Raw genomic sequence first — 14,737 nt, forward strand, 5'->3', positions numbered from 1 at the left:
GGTCAGGCTGTAGTGTACTCACACTCACACTCACACTTACACTCACACACACACACACACACACACACAGAGGTTAGTTGTTAGATCATACAGCACTGAATTTACGAAGAGTAGAGGAAATAGAGCACTTATACCTTCTTAGCTCCGGTCAGAGCTGCCTTCTGCAGTTTACGGTAACAGTATTTGGCATAGCCGCTTATCGCCACTCCTGGAGAAAAACACACACACAAACGCACAAACACACGCGCACGCACACACACACACACACACACACACACACACACACACACACACACACACACACACACACACACACACACACACACACACACACAAGTTAGTTGTTAGATCATACAGTAATGAGTTGAAATTAACGAAGATTAGCGGACTCAAAGCACAGGTATAGCGAGGGAACAGAGAATACACACACACGCATGTACACTGCATGACAAAAAGTATGTGGACACCTGCTCGTCGAACATCTCATTCCAAAATCATGGGCATTAATATAGAGTTGGTCCCCCCTTCGCTGCTACAGGAGCCTCCACTCTTCTGGGAAGGCTTTCCACTAGATGTTGGAACATTGCTGCGGGGACTTGCTTCCATTCAGCCACAAGAGCATTAGTGAGGTCGGGATAAGATGTTGGGCGATTAGGCCTGGCTCGCAGTCGGCGTTCCATCAGCCCCAGTCCATTATTCCTCCTCCACCAAACTTTACAGTTGGCGCTATGTATTGGCATCCGCCAAACCCAGATTCGTCCGTCGGACTGCCAGATGGTGAAGCGTGATTCATTCCACTGCTCCAGAGTCCAATGGCGGCGAGCTTTATACCCCTCCAGCCGACGCTTGGCATTGCGACATGGAAACCTCCCGACAAACAGTTCTTGTGCTGACGTTGCTTTCAGAGGCAGTTTGGAACTCGGTAGTGAGTGTTGCAACTCCTAGACGTTTCCACTTCACAATAGCAGCCCTTACAGTTGACCGGGGCAGTTCTAGCAGGGCAGAGATTTGACGAACTGACTTGTTGGAAGGTGACATCCTATGACGGTGCCACATTGAAAGTCACTGAGCTCTTCAGTAAGGCCATTCTTTGTCTGTGGAGATGTGTGCTCAATTTTATACACCTGTTTGCCCACGGGTGTGGCTGAAATAGCCAAATCCACTCATTTGTATATGGGTGGCACAGGGTAGTTCTGCTGCCACTCAAGTTAATTACTGGAGGGTAACAGCTCAGTGGTCTAAATCTGGAAACACACCGACCATACAGCCTCAGGCCTAACCAGCCAGCACACTGTCCTTCTGACCCTATGTGACACCCACGTTGACACACTGTCCTTCTGACCCTATGTGACACCCACATTGACACACTGTCCTTCTGACCCGATGTGACACCCACGTTGAAACACTGTCCTTCTGACCCGATGTGACACCCACGTTGAAACACTGTCCTTCTGACCCGATGTGACACCCACATTGACACACTGTCCTTCTGACCCTATGTGACACCCACATTGACACACTGTCCTTCTGACCCTATGTGACACCCACATTGACACACTGTCCTTCTGACCCTGTGACACCCACATTGACACACTGTCCTTCTGACCCTGTGACACCCACATTGACACACTGTCCTTCTGACCCTGTGACATCCACATTGACACACTGTCCTTCTGACCCTGTGACACCCACATTGACACACTGTCCTTCTGACCCTGTGACACCCACATTGACACACTGTCCTTCTGACCCTGTGACACCCACATTGACACACTGTCCAACCATCATGTTCATACATTCTACAAGCACATAAGATTACAATTTGACTTAGGTAACAGTCCTAGTAGTTACGAGAGTTACCCTACACTAAAAGACTGAACTGATGCTCAGGACTCTCTCCTCAGGGAATGAATGAGTAGATAGACACCCAAAAGACAGTAGAATGATGTAAGACAGAGAAATGGTTTAGCAAACCAAATGGACACAGGAAATACACAGTTACAAATGTGTGATGTGTGTTACGACAGACAGACAGACAGACAGGTAGGTAGGTAGGTAGGTAGGTAGGTAGGTAGGTAGGTAGGTAGGTAGGTAAGTATTCAGACAAAGAGAGACACAGAAAAAGATACAGGCAGACAGAGACGGACAGACAGACAGAGAAACACAGACAGACAGACAGACAGAGAAACACAGACAGACAGACAGACAGAGAAACACAGACAGACAGACAGACAGAGAAACACAGACAGACAGACAGACAGACAGACAGACAGACAGAGAAACACAGACAGACAGACAGACAGACAGACAGACAGACAGACAGACAGACAGACAGACAGACAGACAGACAGACAGCTATGAAAAAGACACACAAAACGCTGAGGACCTAAGAAGCTAGAGAGATACAGAGCTAGATCCTGAAGGTGAAGGAAGGAGAGGAAGAGGAGGATTAAAGAGATTACATCAATGGAGATGAAGAGAAAGGAGAAGAGGAGGATGAAGAGGATGGAGATGGGAAGGAGGAGGCGGTGGTAGCAGAAGTCGTAATCTGCTGCAGACACAGGAAGAGTAGCCAGGGCCTTGTGTGTGTGTGTGTGTGTGTGTGTGTGTGTGTGTGTGTGTGTGTGTGTGTGTGTGTGTGTGTGTGTGTGTGTGTGTGTGTGTGTGTGTGTGTGTGTGTGTGTGTGTGTCCGACTGTGTTGATGTATGAGATGTGATTAATGAGATGTGTGTGAGAGAGAGAGAGAGAGAGCAGCAGGCACAGGGAGAGTAGCTAACCAGTTGTAGGCAGTTTGACTCCGCCCCTACCCTCCGCTGGCCCCGCCTTCTCCCTCCCAGGGCGACGCCCACGCATCAGTCTGGCTCGCCTCTCCACCCGGCTCGCCAGCAGACCGCTGATGTGCCGAGCCACTGCAACAACACACACACACACACACACACACACACACACACACACACACACACACACACACACACACACACACACACACACACACACACACACACACACACACACACACACACACACACACACACACACCATAACCACAGCAACCGTCACTCACAACACACACCCCGACACCTGGACCACAAACACTACCCTCACACATACAGCAACACATGTAGATTTACCATGGTAACGACTACACAGGATTTGGTGTAAACCACTAGGACAAACAGACTCCGCTAACAAACACCATGGTCGAACTGCACAACTACACACACCCACACACACACACACACACACAATAGGCCACAAACCACTACGACATGTCACATCAAGAAGACAACAATGAACATGCAAAAAACATAACAAAACATACAGATTCATGTGTACAATGTGTACATCATGAAGAACCACACAAATTCAGTAAGAACACAGACAGACAGACAGACAGACAGACAGACAGACAGACAGACAGACAGACAGACAGACAGACAGACAGACAGACAGACAGACAGACAGACAGACAGTCAGTCAGTCAGTCAGTCAGTCAGTCAGTCAGTCAGTCAGTGGGAGGAGAGGGAGCCTGAGAGGCATAAAGAAAAGAAAAGGAGAATAAGAAGATGAATGCGGAATAGAGAAGGAATGGAGGTGAGGACTTTGAAAAGCTTTCAGAGAAGGATGAGAGGAAGAGGGATGAAAGGCAGAATTCATATCTGAAGGGCTTCAACGGAAGCCACAGAGCGAGGAGGGAGAGAAAGGGGGAAAAGTTGAGTAAGAGAAGAGAGAGAATATACCGCATATGGTTCAGTAACTGACTAGTCTAGCGGGTGGAACTTGAGTGAGGGAATTCAACTGTGGTATGCTGAGGCGAAAGGCTCCAATAACAACCAAATCAGTGGCCAGTCAGCCTAGCCACACATACATCACACACACGTACATTACAAACACAGAGCCTGGCATGATAGGGAGACTAGAGAGAGACACATTCTCCAGATAACAGCACTGAGGATGCAGATACCTTGGTTGTTGCCCCACTCTCCAAGGGCGTCTCAAGGGGAGTTGGGATATTCAAAAAACACATTTCCAATTCACACATGCGTAAAATACACACTTGTACATGAAATAGGACAATATACACAATGTTTTAGAACAACTACTCATTCAAGGGTTTTTCTTAATTTTACTATTTTCTACATCGTAGAATAATAGTGAAGACATAAAAACCATGAAATAACACATATGGAATTATGTAGTAACCAAAAAAGTGTTAAACAAATATATTTGAGGTTTTTCAAAGTAGCCACCCTTTGCCTTGATGACAGCTTTGCACACTCTTTGCATTCTCTCAACCAGCTTCACATGGAATGCTTTTCCAACAGTCTTGAAGGAGTTCCCACATATGCTGAGCACTTGTTAGCTGCTTTTCCTTCACTCTGCGGTCCAACTCATCCCAAATCATCTCAATTTGGTTGAGGTCAGGTATTATGGAGGCCAGGTCATCTGATCCAGCACTCCATCACTCTCCTTCTTGGTAAAATAGCCCTTACCCAGCCTGGAGGTGTGTTGGGTCATTGTCCTGTTGAAAAACAAATGATAGTCGCACGAAGCCCAAACCAGACAGGATGGTGTATATCTGCAGAATGCTGTGGTAGCCATGCTGGTTAAGCGTGCCTTGAATTCTAAATAAATCATAGATAGTGTCACCAGCAAAGCACCCCCACAACATAACATCTCCTCCTCCATGCTTTACGGTGGGAAATACACATGCGGAGATAATTCGTTCACCCACACCGCATCTCACAAAGACACGGCGGTTGGAACCAAAAATCTCTAATTTGGACTCCAGATCAAAGGACAAATTTCCACCGGTCTGATGTCCATTGCTCGTGTTTCTTGGCCCACGCAAGTCTCTTCTTATTATTGGTGTCCTTTAGTAGTGGTTTCTTTGCAGCAAATCGACCATGAAGGACTGATTCATACAGTCTCCTCTGAACTCCGTGAAGCATGTATTTGGGCTGCAATTTCTGAGGCTGGTAAATCTAATGAACTTGTCCTCTGCAGCAGATGTAACTCTGGGTCTTCCTTTCCTTTGGCGGTCCCCATGAGAGCCAGTTTCATCATAGCGCTCGATGGTTTTTGCGACTGCACTTGAAGAAACTTTCAAAGTTCTTGAAATGTTCCGGATTGACTGACCTTTATAATGGACTGTCGTTTCTCTTTGCTTATTTGAGATGTTCTTGCCATAATATGGACTTGGTCTTTTACCAAATAAGGCTATCTTCTGTATACCCCCCCTACATTGTAACAACACAACTGATTGCCTCTGTCACGTCCTGGCCAGTATAAGGGTTAATTGTTATTGTAGTTTGGTCAGGACGTGGCAGAGGGTATTTGTTTTATGTGGTCCGGGGTGGTGTTTTGGTAAAAGGGTGTTTGATTTAGTATTTCCGGGTTTTTGGTTTAGGGTCTATGTTTATGTATTTCTATGTGTAGTCTAGTAAGTGTGTTTCTATGTAGAGTTAATTGTGGTGGACTTCCAATTGAAGGCAGCTGTGTGGTGTTGCCTTTTATTGGAAGTCCTATATTAGTTGGGTGTGTTTGTCTGTGTGTTTGTGGGAAATTGTTCTGTGTTTAGCCTTGTGCCTTGCCAGACTGTCGGTCTATCGTTCGTTCGCTTGTTTTGTTGTTTTTGTACGTTCATTTCGTGAAGTTAATAAATGTTCAAAATGAACAAACACAGTCCTGCTGCATTTTGGTCCTCCTTCACCGACGATACCCGTGACAGCCTCAAATGCATTAAGGAAAGAAATTCCACAAACTAACTTTTAAGAAGGCACACCTGTTAATTGAAATGCATTCCAGGTGACTACCTCAAGAAGCTGGTTGAGAGAATTGCAAGAGTGTGCAAAGCTGTCATCAAGGCAAAGGGTTGCTATTTGAAGAATCTCAAATATATTTTTGTTTGACACTTTTTTGGTTACTACATGATTCCATATGCGTTATTTCATAGTTTTGATGTCTTCACTATTATTCTACAATGTAGAAAATAGTCAAAATAAAGAAAAACCCTTGAATGAGTAGGTGTTCTAAAACTTTTGACCGGTAGTGTAAGTACCCACCAAATTATTATTATTAAAGATAACAGACAGCTTGGGAAGACTATTTGTGAAAAAAGACCTCGCCCACAAAAGGTCATTAGCATCCTATATTGCCCCTGACCACCAAAAAATAGTCTGTCATTTTCTATTCACTTCCCAATGATTGTACGTTGTAAATTGCCACCTTCATCGATGCCCAGCAGGTGTTCTACAACACACGGCCAAATGTCAGGTTGTCTGTCTGTGCCATTACAAGGCAATAGCCATGGTCAGCCAGCCGCCGCACACGCATGTACGCAACCACAGGCGTCCCCCACACTCTCTTTCTCTCTCTCTCTCACCTTTAGTATCGTTGAGGGGGTCCATGTGTCTGTAGATGTATCCCTCCAAGTAGGAGTGGAAGCGTGGAGTTGGGGGGAAGAAGGCCAGACACACAGCCATGAGCTCCCAGCCCCTCTCCAGACTATCGTAGCGGAAGTTCTCTATGAGAAGTAGTGGATGGGGTTAGAGTTAATTTGATTAAAAGGTTGACTTCAGGTAGACTGCGCATCAAGCCAGTGTCTAACGAATTCATCGCTTTGTTAATAATGTGTACAATAGTTCACACACTGTTAGTGTTATGCAGTGTGTGCACGTAGCTGTGTGTGTTTAGGTGTATAGCTGACCGTGTGTGTGAGTGTGTGTGTGTACCTGTGGTCTGACGACAGAGCTGGATGTAGAGCTCATCACGAAGACCCTGACTGCTCCAACCACGCACTGCCACCTGGGGAGAGAGGAGAGGGAGGGAGGGAGGGAGGGAGGGAGGGAGGGGTGGGTGGGTGGGTGGGAGAAAGAGAGCAAGTACGGAGAGGAGGGGGGAATTATTAAAAGTCACATTTTGTTTCCTTGACGTGCAGAATTACAAAACCGAAGGTAAACTGTTAGCTTAATAGACATAAATGCATAAAATAACAGAGTGAAAAAGGAGAGGAGTGAGAAGCAACACAGTGAAGGTAGATACAAAGAGACATGAAAAAGCAGATACAAGGAGAGAACGAAGAGAGGGATAATAAAAGGGTCTGTGCAGACCTCCAGGGCGATGTTCAGTGGGCCAGTCTTGGCGTGAAAAAGAGAGAGAAAGATAGAGAGGGCGAGAGGGGGAAAAAGAGGGAAGATGAGGGGGGATGAAATTATTATTATTTTGATGCACAAATCAGAAACCGAAGACAAATTGAAGCTTAACAGCACATAAAATGACACATGGCTGCAGAAGGGGAGACACGGGCTGTGAGTCCAAAACGGCACCCTATTCCCTTTTAGTGCACTACTTTTGAAAAAGTAGTGCACTATATAGATAAAAGGGTGCTGTTTGGGATGTGGACATGACAGAGGAATATCAGGGAGTCTGCAGACCTCCAGGGCGACAGTGAGTGGGTCAGTCTTGGCTCGGCGGTCTCCCATGTAGGTCTGGATTAGTTTAAAGATCTCCACCGCCTCCCTCTTCACCGCACGGTCTGACGTCACGATCATGGGCTTCCTGATTGGCTCACTGCTCCACGCCAGCATGTTGGCTATGGACACCTTACGCCGAAACAGACCCTGGGAAAGTAGGGGGAGAGGAGGAGAGGAAGAGGAGGGGGAGAGGTAAGGGGAGGGGAAGAGGGAGGAGGACAACGAGGGAGGAGGAGTGATAGGTGAATATTTTTCTGGAGTTATACTAGAGCGTCTATAAATGTAGGGCTGGGCGATATGGACAAAATACTACATCACACTATTTGTATGACGGTATTTGATGTTTTTGAATAATACATGTTCTAAATATGCTTTCTGAGTAGTTCAAGACCCTAGGGTGGCAACACATCAATTATACGTGATTTCAATGGGGCTTTCTCCATTAATACTGTTCAATACAACTCCAAATCAAAACCATTTTCAGCACTTTCATATATTTCTGCATTTCCTAAACTTTTTTATGATTTCTACACTGTGCCACGCAGCATGATACGGCCAAAACAATCTAAGCCTAGTTAATTGGTGAACTGTTGGAATTATGGAAATATAATGATTATTCTAATTCTATAGTTGGAATACAGTGAGCAGCACCTATAATGAATTGCTGTTTGACATGACAATGCATGAATTAGCCAGTGAGGAATTATTGACAGGGTAGAAACCAAAGTGTTGGTCAGTGTTTCCAGGTGACCATAATTAGATGTTACATTACATGTTTTCTTACTTCATGTAGCTAGCCTCGTCCTACATCAGCACTGGTACCAGGCAGTATTAGCTAACTAGCCATGTTGGCTCTGACTTAGTACAAGCTAGCTAGCCATCTAACTAGTGATTAGCATAGTTGCATATCACATATCACATTTAATAACAAACCAAACATTAAAATATCATTATAGAAGGTAAAGTAAAAACTTAAACCGGTCCGGGCATCAATTCAATATCAGTATATAGTAAAATATGGTATACCGACCAGCCCTACATAAATATGTTTGTGTGAGACAGTGAGTACTGGGTTTTACATGAGAGTGTTTGTCTGTTCCTGAGAATGTTCAATTATAAAGTAGAATGATTGTATGTGCATGTCATGTATCAGTGTGTGTTTAGTTGCAAAGTTAAGTGTGTGTGTGTGTCTGGGTTTGTGTGTGCGTGTACCTGTGTGTGTTTGTTGAAGTGTTTGGAGGCCCAGTTCTCGATGTCGGTCTCCGAGGACGGCTTCCGCAGGGTGAATTCTGGGAAAACTCCACAGCTTGCGCTGGGCATCATGTTCCGAGCATTACGACTTGCCTCAAACTGAGCACAGGCTCCAAGATCCTCCGACTGAGAGAGAGCAAAAGACAGAGAAATACTCCTTCTTCAAACTCCTTCTTACATTAGTACAAACAAAATTAATAGAGAAAATTTACTACAAAGTATAAATAGGATAATATTTGTCATAAAGTCAGTGTCGTCTAAAACAGAGATTTGTGAGACTTTTGTGTGACTGCATCACAATGACAACGAAGGTTGGGTTTGTTTCAATCCTGCCCACATCTGGCACCACACAAATAATGAGAAATTAGAATCAAATCAAATTAAATACAATTGTATTTGTCACATTCTTCGTAAACAACAGGTTTAGACTAACAGTGAAATGCTTACTTACGGGTCGTTTTCCAACAATGCAGTTTTTAAAAAAGATATTTAAAAAAAATATAGAAATAGTGACATGAGGAATAAATACACAGTGAATAACGAATAACAATAACGAGTAAAATTAACATGGCTATATACAGGAAGTACCAGTACCGAGTCGATGTGCAGGAGTACAAGGTAATTGAAGTAGCGACAGTGCCTTCAGAAAGTATTCATACCCCGTGACTCATTCCATATTTTGTTGTGTTACAACCTGAATTCAAAATGGATTAAATAGATTTTTTTTCTCCGCCGCCTACATACAATACCCAATAATGACCAAGTAAAAACACGGTTTTAGACATTTTCCAAATGGATTGAAAATGAAACACATAAATATCTCATTTACATAAGTATTCACACTCCTGAGTCAATACTTTGCAGAAGCACCTTTGGCAGCTATTAAAGTCTTTCTGGGTAAGTCTGTAAGAGCTTTCCACACCTGGATTGTGCAACATTTGCATATTATTCTTTTCAAAATTCCTCAACCTCTGTCAAATTGGTTGTTGATCATTGCTAGACAACCATTTTCAGGTCTTGTCATCGTCTTCTTGGTCAGCAACTCCAGTGTAGATTTGGCCTTGTGTTTTAGGTTATTGTCCTGCTGAAAGGTGAATTCATCTCCCAGTGTCTGGTGCCAAGCAGACTGAACCAGGTGTTCCTCTAGGTTTTTGCCTGTCCTTAACTCCATTCCGTTTATTTTTTATCCTGAAAAACTACACAGTCCTTAAAGATTACAAGCATACCTATAACATGATGCAGCCACCACTATTTGTGAAAATATGGAGAGTGATACTCAGTAATGTGTTGTATTGGATTTGCCCCAAACATAACACTTTGTATTCAGGACAAAAAGTTAATTGCTTTGCAATTTTTTTTGCAGTATTACTTTAGTGCCTTGTTTAAAAAGATGCATGTTTTGGAATATTTTCATTCCGTACAGGCTTCCTTCTTTTCAGTCTGTAAATTAGGTTAGTATTGTGGAGTAACTACTATGTTGCTGATCCATCCTCAGTTTTCTCCTATCACAGCCATTAAACTCTGCAACTGTTTTGAAAGATACCATTCATGGTGATGGTGAAATGTTGAAATCCCTGAGCGGTTTCTTTCCTCCTCTGCAACTGAGTTAGGAAGGACACGTATCTTTGAAGTGACTGGGTGTATTGATACACCATCCAAAGTGTAATGAATAACTTCACCATGCTCAAATGGATATTCAATGTCTGTTTTGTTTTTATACCCATCTACCAATAAGTGCCCTTTTTTGCAAGGAATTGGGAAAACCTCCCTGGTCTTTGTGGTTGAATCTGTGGGGTACAGAGATGAGGTAGTCATTAAAACATCTGGTTAAACACTATTATTGCACACAGAGTGAGTCCATCAACTTATTATGTGGCATATTAAGCTAATTTTTACTCCTGAACTTATTTAGGCTTGAATACTTATTAACTTAAATAGTTTGTAAATGTTTTGAAAAACATAATTCCACTTTGACATTATGCGTGTAGGCCAGTGACAAAAAAGCTAAATTTAATCAATTTTAAATTCCGTCTGTAATAGAACAAAATGTGAAAAAAGTCAAAAGGTGTGAATATGTTCTGAAGGCACTGTATCTACATATAGTAGGGGTAAAGTGATAGATAGTAGACAGTAGTGTATGTGCTGATTGGGAAAGCGTGTGTGTGTGGCCTCAGCATACACTATATATACATTCGTATGTGGACACCCCTTCAAATGAGTGGATTCAGCTATTTCAGCTACACCCGTTGCTGACAGGTGTATAAAAGCGAGCACGCAGCCACGCAATCTTCACAGACAACCATTGGCAGTAGAACGGCCTTACTCAAGAGCTCAGTGACTTTGAAAGTGGCATCGTCATAGGATGCCACCTTCCCAACAAGTCAGTTTGTAAAATTTCTGCCCTGCTAGAACTGTCCCGGTCAACTTTTTTGGATCTCTTTTTACATCTCTCTCTCTCTCTCTCTCTCTCTTTATATATATATATATATATATATATATACATATATATATATATATATATATATATATATTTTATATATATATATTTCATCTCTCTCTCTATATATATTTTTTTCCATCTCTCTCTCTCTCTCTCTTCAGTCATCGCTCTCGCCCTTTCTTCATGAGGGCCCTTTTAACGTTTTTCTTTCTTTCCCTCTGTTCTGAGTTTGAGTGCTGCTATCCTGTGTTCAGCGCAATTTCTTTCTTTGTAAGCACTTTCAGGCCTGCTATCTTCCACTACCTCCTGCGTCTCTCCCTCCAACTGCCTATTCCCCTCTCTCACTCTCACCGTCCCACCACTCTCTCTCTCCCTCTCTCTCTCTCCGATGGTTTTGATAGGGGCAGATTTCTCTTATGTGAGGGCAGTTTCACCAACATGCAAATAAGTTATTGTCATAAGGCAAAAAAAGTGAGTGTGTGTGTTTGTGTGTGTGCGAGTGTGTGTTACAACAAGGGTGTGTGATGGTAGATATGAGAGAGAGAGAGAGAGAGAGAGAGAGAGAGAGAGAGAGAGAGAGAGAGAAAGAATGGATAATTGGAGGGATGAGAGAGGGAGGGAGGGCTGCATATGTGAAGCAGAATAAATCCTGGCTTGTAGTTCCCCACAGCCTCCCGTCCCTCTCTAGCATGGCTCCGATCTCTCTTGACACCTTAAAGCAGACCTGCTGTCGCTCTGTCTCAGCAGCACAACGAAAAGGTGTTGGAGAATGTGGCATGGGTCTGTGTGTCTTTGTTGTGTGTCTGTGTGTCTTTGCCTGGTGTGTCAATGTATTTATGTGCATGTGTTGGGCTGTGTGTGTGTGTGTGTGTGTCTGTGTGTGTTTGCCTGGTAGGTATGTGGCAGTAGCAGCAGTATTGATATTACATAATTCCATCTGAGCTCTGGCTCTTCAAATAATTATCTGATTCTGCACATTATGAAACATTCATGGACCTACGGCAGCCAGGGTATGTCTCTGTGACAGAGAAGATGAGCTAGAGTCTGCAGTGAGGCCCCACACAGTCAAGTGTGCGCGTGCGGGCACACACACAAACCTACGGCAACATAGAATATAAATGCTAGAGTCTGCAGTGTAGTGATATACTGTGTGTGTGTGTGTGTGTGTGTACTGCGTATACCTGTGAAGGGTGTAAGAAGGGCTCAGGCGAGGCCAGGTTGGTCTGTACAGACAGGCTCTTCTCCAGTAGTGCCCGAGGGAAGCCCAGTCTGTCGAAGGTGCTGCGTTTCCAGTGGTAATGCCCGTGGTGCCCGTCGCTCTGTGCCAACGCCTCGTCCTCACTAAACGCCCTCACCACCGGGCCTGGCAGGGGGAGGGGCACCGCACCGTCGCTCTCGTACCCGTCTTTAGACACACCTCCCTGGGCACAGCCACCAGCCGATCCCCCTCCCCCCGGGGCTGAGTCCCAACTGCTCCTCTGCTTCATCACCTGCTGGGCCTCCCATGCCAGCCTGGCCTGGTTCATCACCGCCTCGGACAGGGTCCCCGACATTGGCCCTTCCTCCCGGTCCACCCCGCCACAACTCCCCAGCTCCTGAGGCAGGGAGGGCTTCCGGGTCTTGCGTTTGCGGTTGCCACCGGGCGAGAAGCCCCCTCCTCCTGTAGACCCAGAGAGGGAGAGGGAGTGGTGCTGACTGGAGCTCCAGGACATAGAGTCCTCGTAGAGCAGCCTCTGGCCCCCGCCTTCGCCCCCCTCTCCGCCCCCGTAGTCCAGCAGCAGCCGGGGGTCCCGGATCAGACTCTGGCTGTGTTGGAGGGTGTAGGATCCCCCGTAGGAGCCCCCATAACCCCCCGTGGAGGAGGGGGTGGCCGTGGAGGTCCCGTAGCGAAGGAGCCGGTCGGACGTCTTAAAACGCGGGCTGGAGGAGGACTGTAGGCGGAGGAAGAAGAAGAAGATGACTTTATTGTCCAATGTACACAAATGTCCGACTGATGCCAGCAACTCTCCAGTTACCATCACACTCACAACCCCACTTTTCCCTGTCAGACACGGGATTTGAACCAGCAACACTACAGTTGCTGGTCCATCTCTCTAACCTTCGGACTACCTACCTGTTCCACATAGACTAGCTGTTTGACGTACTCCTTCCCTGCAGGGCTGTACTCCAGACTCTGTGTCTTCTCTGGACACTTCTGTCTGGTCAGCACCAGCTGACCATAGGGGGAGTGGCTCTGTTTGGGCGAGTGGTAGAGGGGCGTCCCCGAGGAGGGATTTCCCCGGGTGGGGGACTTCCCTGTGCCATACAGCAAGGAGGAGGAGTCAGAGCCCAGGTGGCGCATCACATCTGTGGGAGGTTCCTCGTAGATGGGCGGGGGCTGGTACTATAATAATAATATTAATAATAACAACAATACATTTGTGTGCTACAGTCAAGGACAAGTTCAACTTATATTAAAAAGTACATTAACATAAAAGTGCAAGTAAAGTCAAATCTTAGTGTATTTAAATCGAGTGCAATTAAAATGAATCAAAAGACCGAACGAAACAGGACAGATACATACGGATACAGGGAAAAGGCAGGTAGAACACAGTCAATCACAAGACATAAGCTATGAATGAATGTGAATGTGTTTCTGTAACTGTGTTGCTGAATATGAATGTGTTTCTGTAACTGTGTTGCTGGAGTGTCCTACCTCCGAGGGGGGCTCCTCGTAGAGGGGGGGTTCATAGGCATAGCGGGGGGAAGAGGGCTGTGAGTCAGCCGACGAGCGCCGGTGGGTCCCTGTTCCTCCACCCCCTAGCTCCGCCCGTTTTAGGAAGGGCGACTGGTGGCGGTCAACATAGAGGATGGGAGAGCCGTCAGGGGCGCCATCAGGGGGGGCGGAACCTCCAGAGGATCGGCGGGTACGGGAGGCTGTGCCAGTGCCGGGTGCAGGGACTGGGGTGAGGGTGGGGGGGTCGCAGGGGGAGTAACCATTCCCCTGGTGAGAGAGGAAGCTGGGTTCTCTGTCTGTCACCTTGATCAGCATCCTCTCCTTAGTACCTGTGTTCCACCTGAACGGAGAGGTCCTGAGAGAGGGAAGTGAGGGGGAGGGGGGAGAGAGAGAGAGAGCGGGGGAGAGAGTAAGTTCATTATTCCATCTGGCAGCAGCAGCAGGGACAGAGCGACAAGGAGCTGTCAGGTGTGTTTCTGAAGTGACTGATGAGAAAGAGTGTTGTGTCCAAACTAAATCCTGACAAAGTTGTGACGCAGCACACACACACACACACACACACACACAGAGAGAGGCAGTTCAACACAGCATTTCAACTTTCCCATAGACGAGTTAGTGGTTGGAACGGAACAGAACAGTTGGAGAGAGGAGTGAAACCCCCTATCCTGGTCGCAGATCTGCTTGTGCTCTCTTCCCAACTCCTGTGGCGTGACAATGACCATGGGAGTAGGCAGGACAGCACAAAAAGATCCGGGACCACGGTGTGAAACTGCTGCTCTGTACAGGTGAACTGGTGCTGCTGTCAGTCACACAGAAGACATGACTGCAACATCTGGGCCTGCTGCTGTTATGGG

The 14,737-nt window shown here is 45.8% G+C and overlaps 1 protein-coding gene across 2 annotated transcripts in view; it reads right to left on the bottom strand.

Annotated features, from left to right (window-relative positions):
• LOC106584197 (rho GTPase-activating protein 39) overlaps window positions 1-14,737 on the bottom strand; it is a 174,122-nt gene that overhangs the window by 18,270 nt on the left and 141,115 nt on the right. Inside the window, exons 3-11 of one of the 2 annotated variants that reach the window (XM_045706240.2) lie at window positions 13,863-14,238; window positions 13,281-13,550; window positions 12,349-13,098; window positions 8,689-8,853; window positions 7,438-7,623; window positions 7,114-7,140; window positions 6,736-6,808; window positions 6,387-6,527; window positions 135-208 (exon numbers count right to left, since the gene is read on the bottom strand). In XM_045706240.2, coding sequence (XP_045562196.1) covers window positions 135-208; window positions 6,387-6,527; window positions 6,736-6,808; window positions 7,114-7,140; window positions 7,438-7,623; window positions 8,689-8,853; window positions 12,349-13,098; window positions 13,281-13,550; window positions 13,863-14,238 — 2,062 coding nt within the window. The remainder of the gene's footprint in view (window positions 1-134; window positions 209-6,386; window positions 6,528-6,735; window positions 6,809-7,113; window positions 7,141-7,437; window positions 7,624-8,688; window positions 8,854-12,348; window positions 13,099-13,280; window positions 13,551-13,862; window positions 14,239-14,737) is intronic. The other variant, XM_045706241.2, reaches the window with a different exon arrangement.

This window comes from Salmo salar, chromosome 23, assembly GCF_965601325.2.
Source record: "Salmo salar chromosome 23, fSalSal1, whole genome shotgun sequence".
Lineage (NCBI taxonomy): Eukaryota > Metazoa > Chordata > Actinopteri > Salmoniformes > Salmonidae > Salmo > Salmo salar.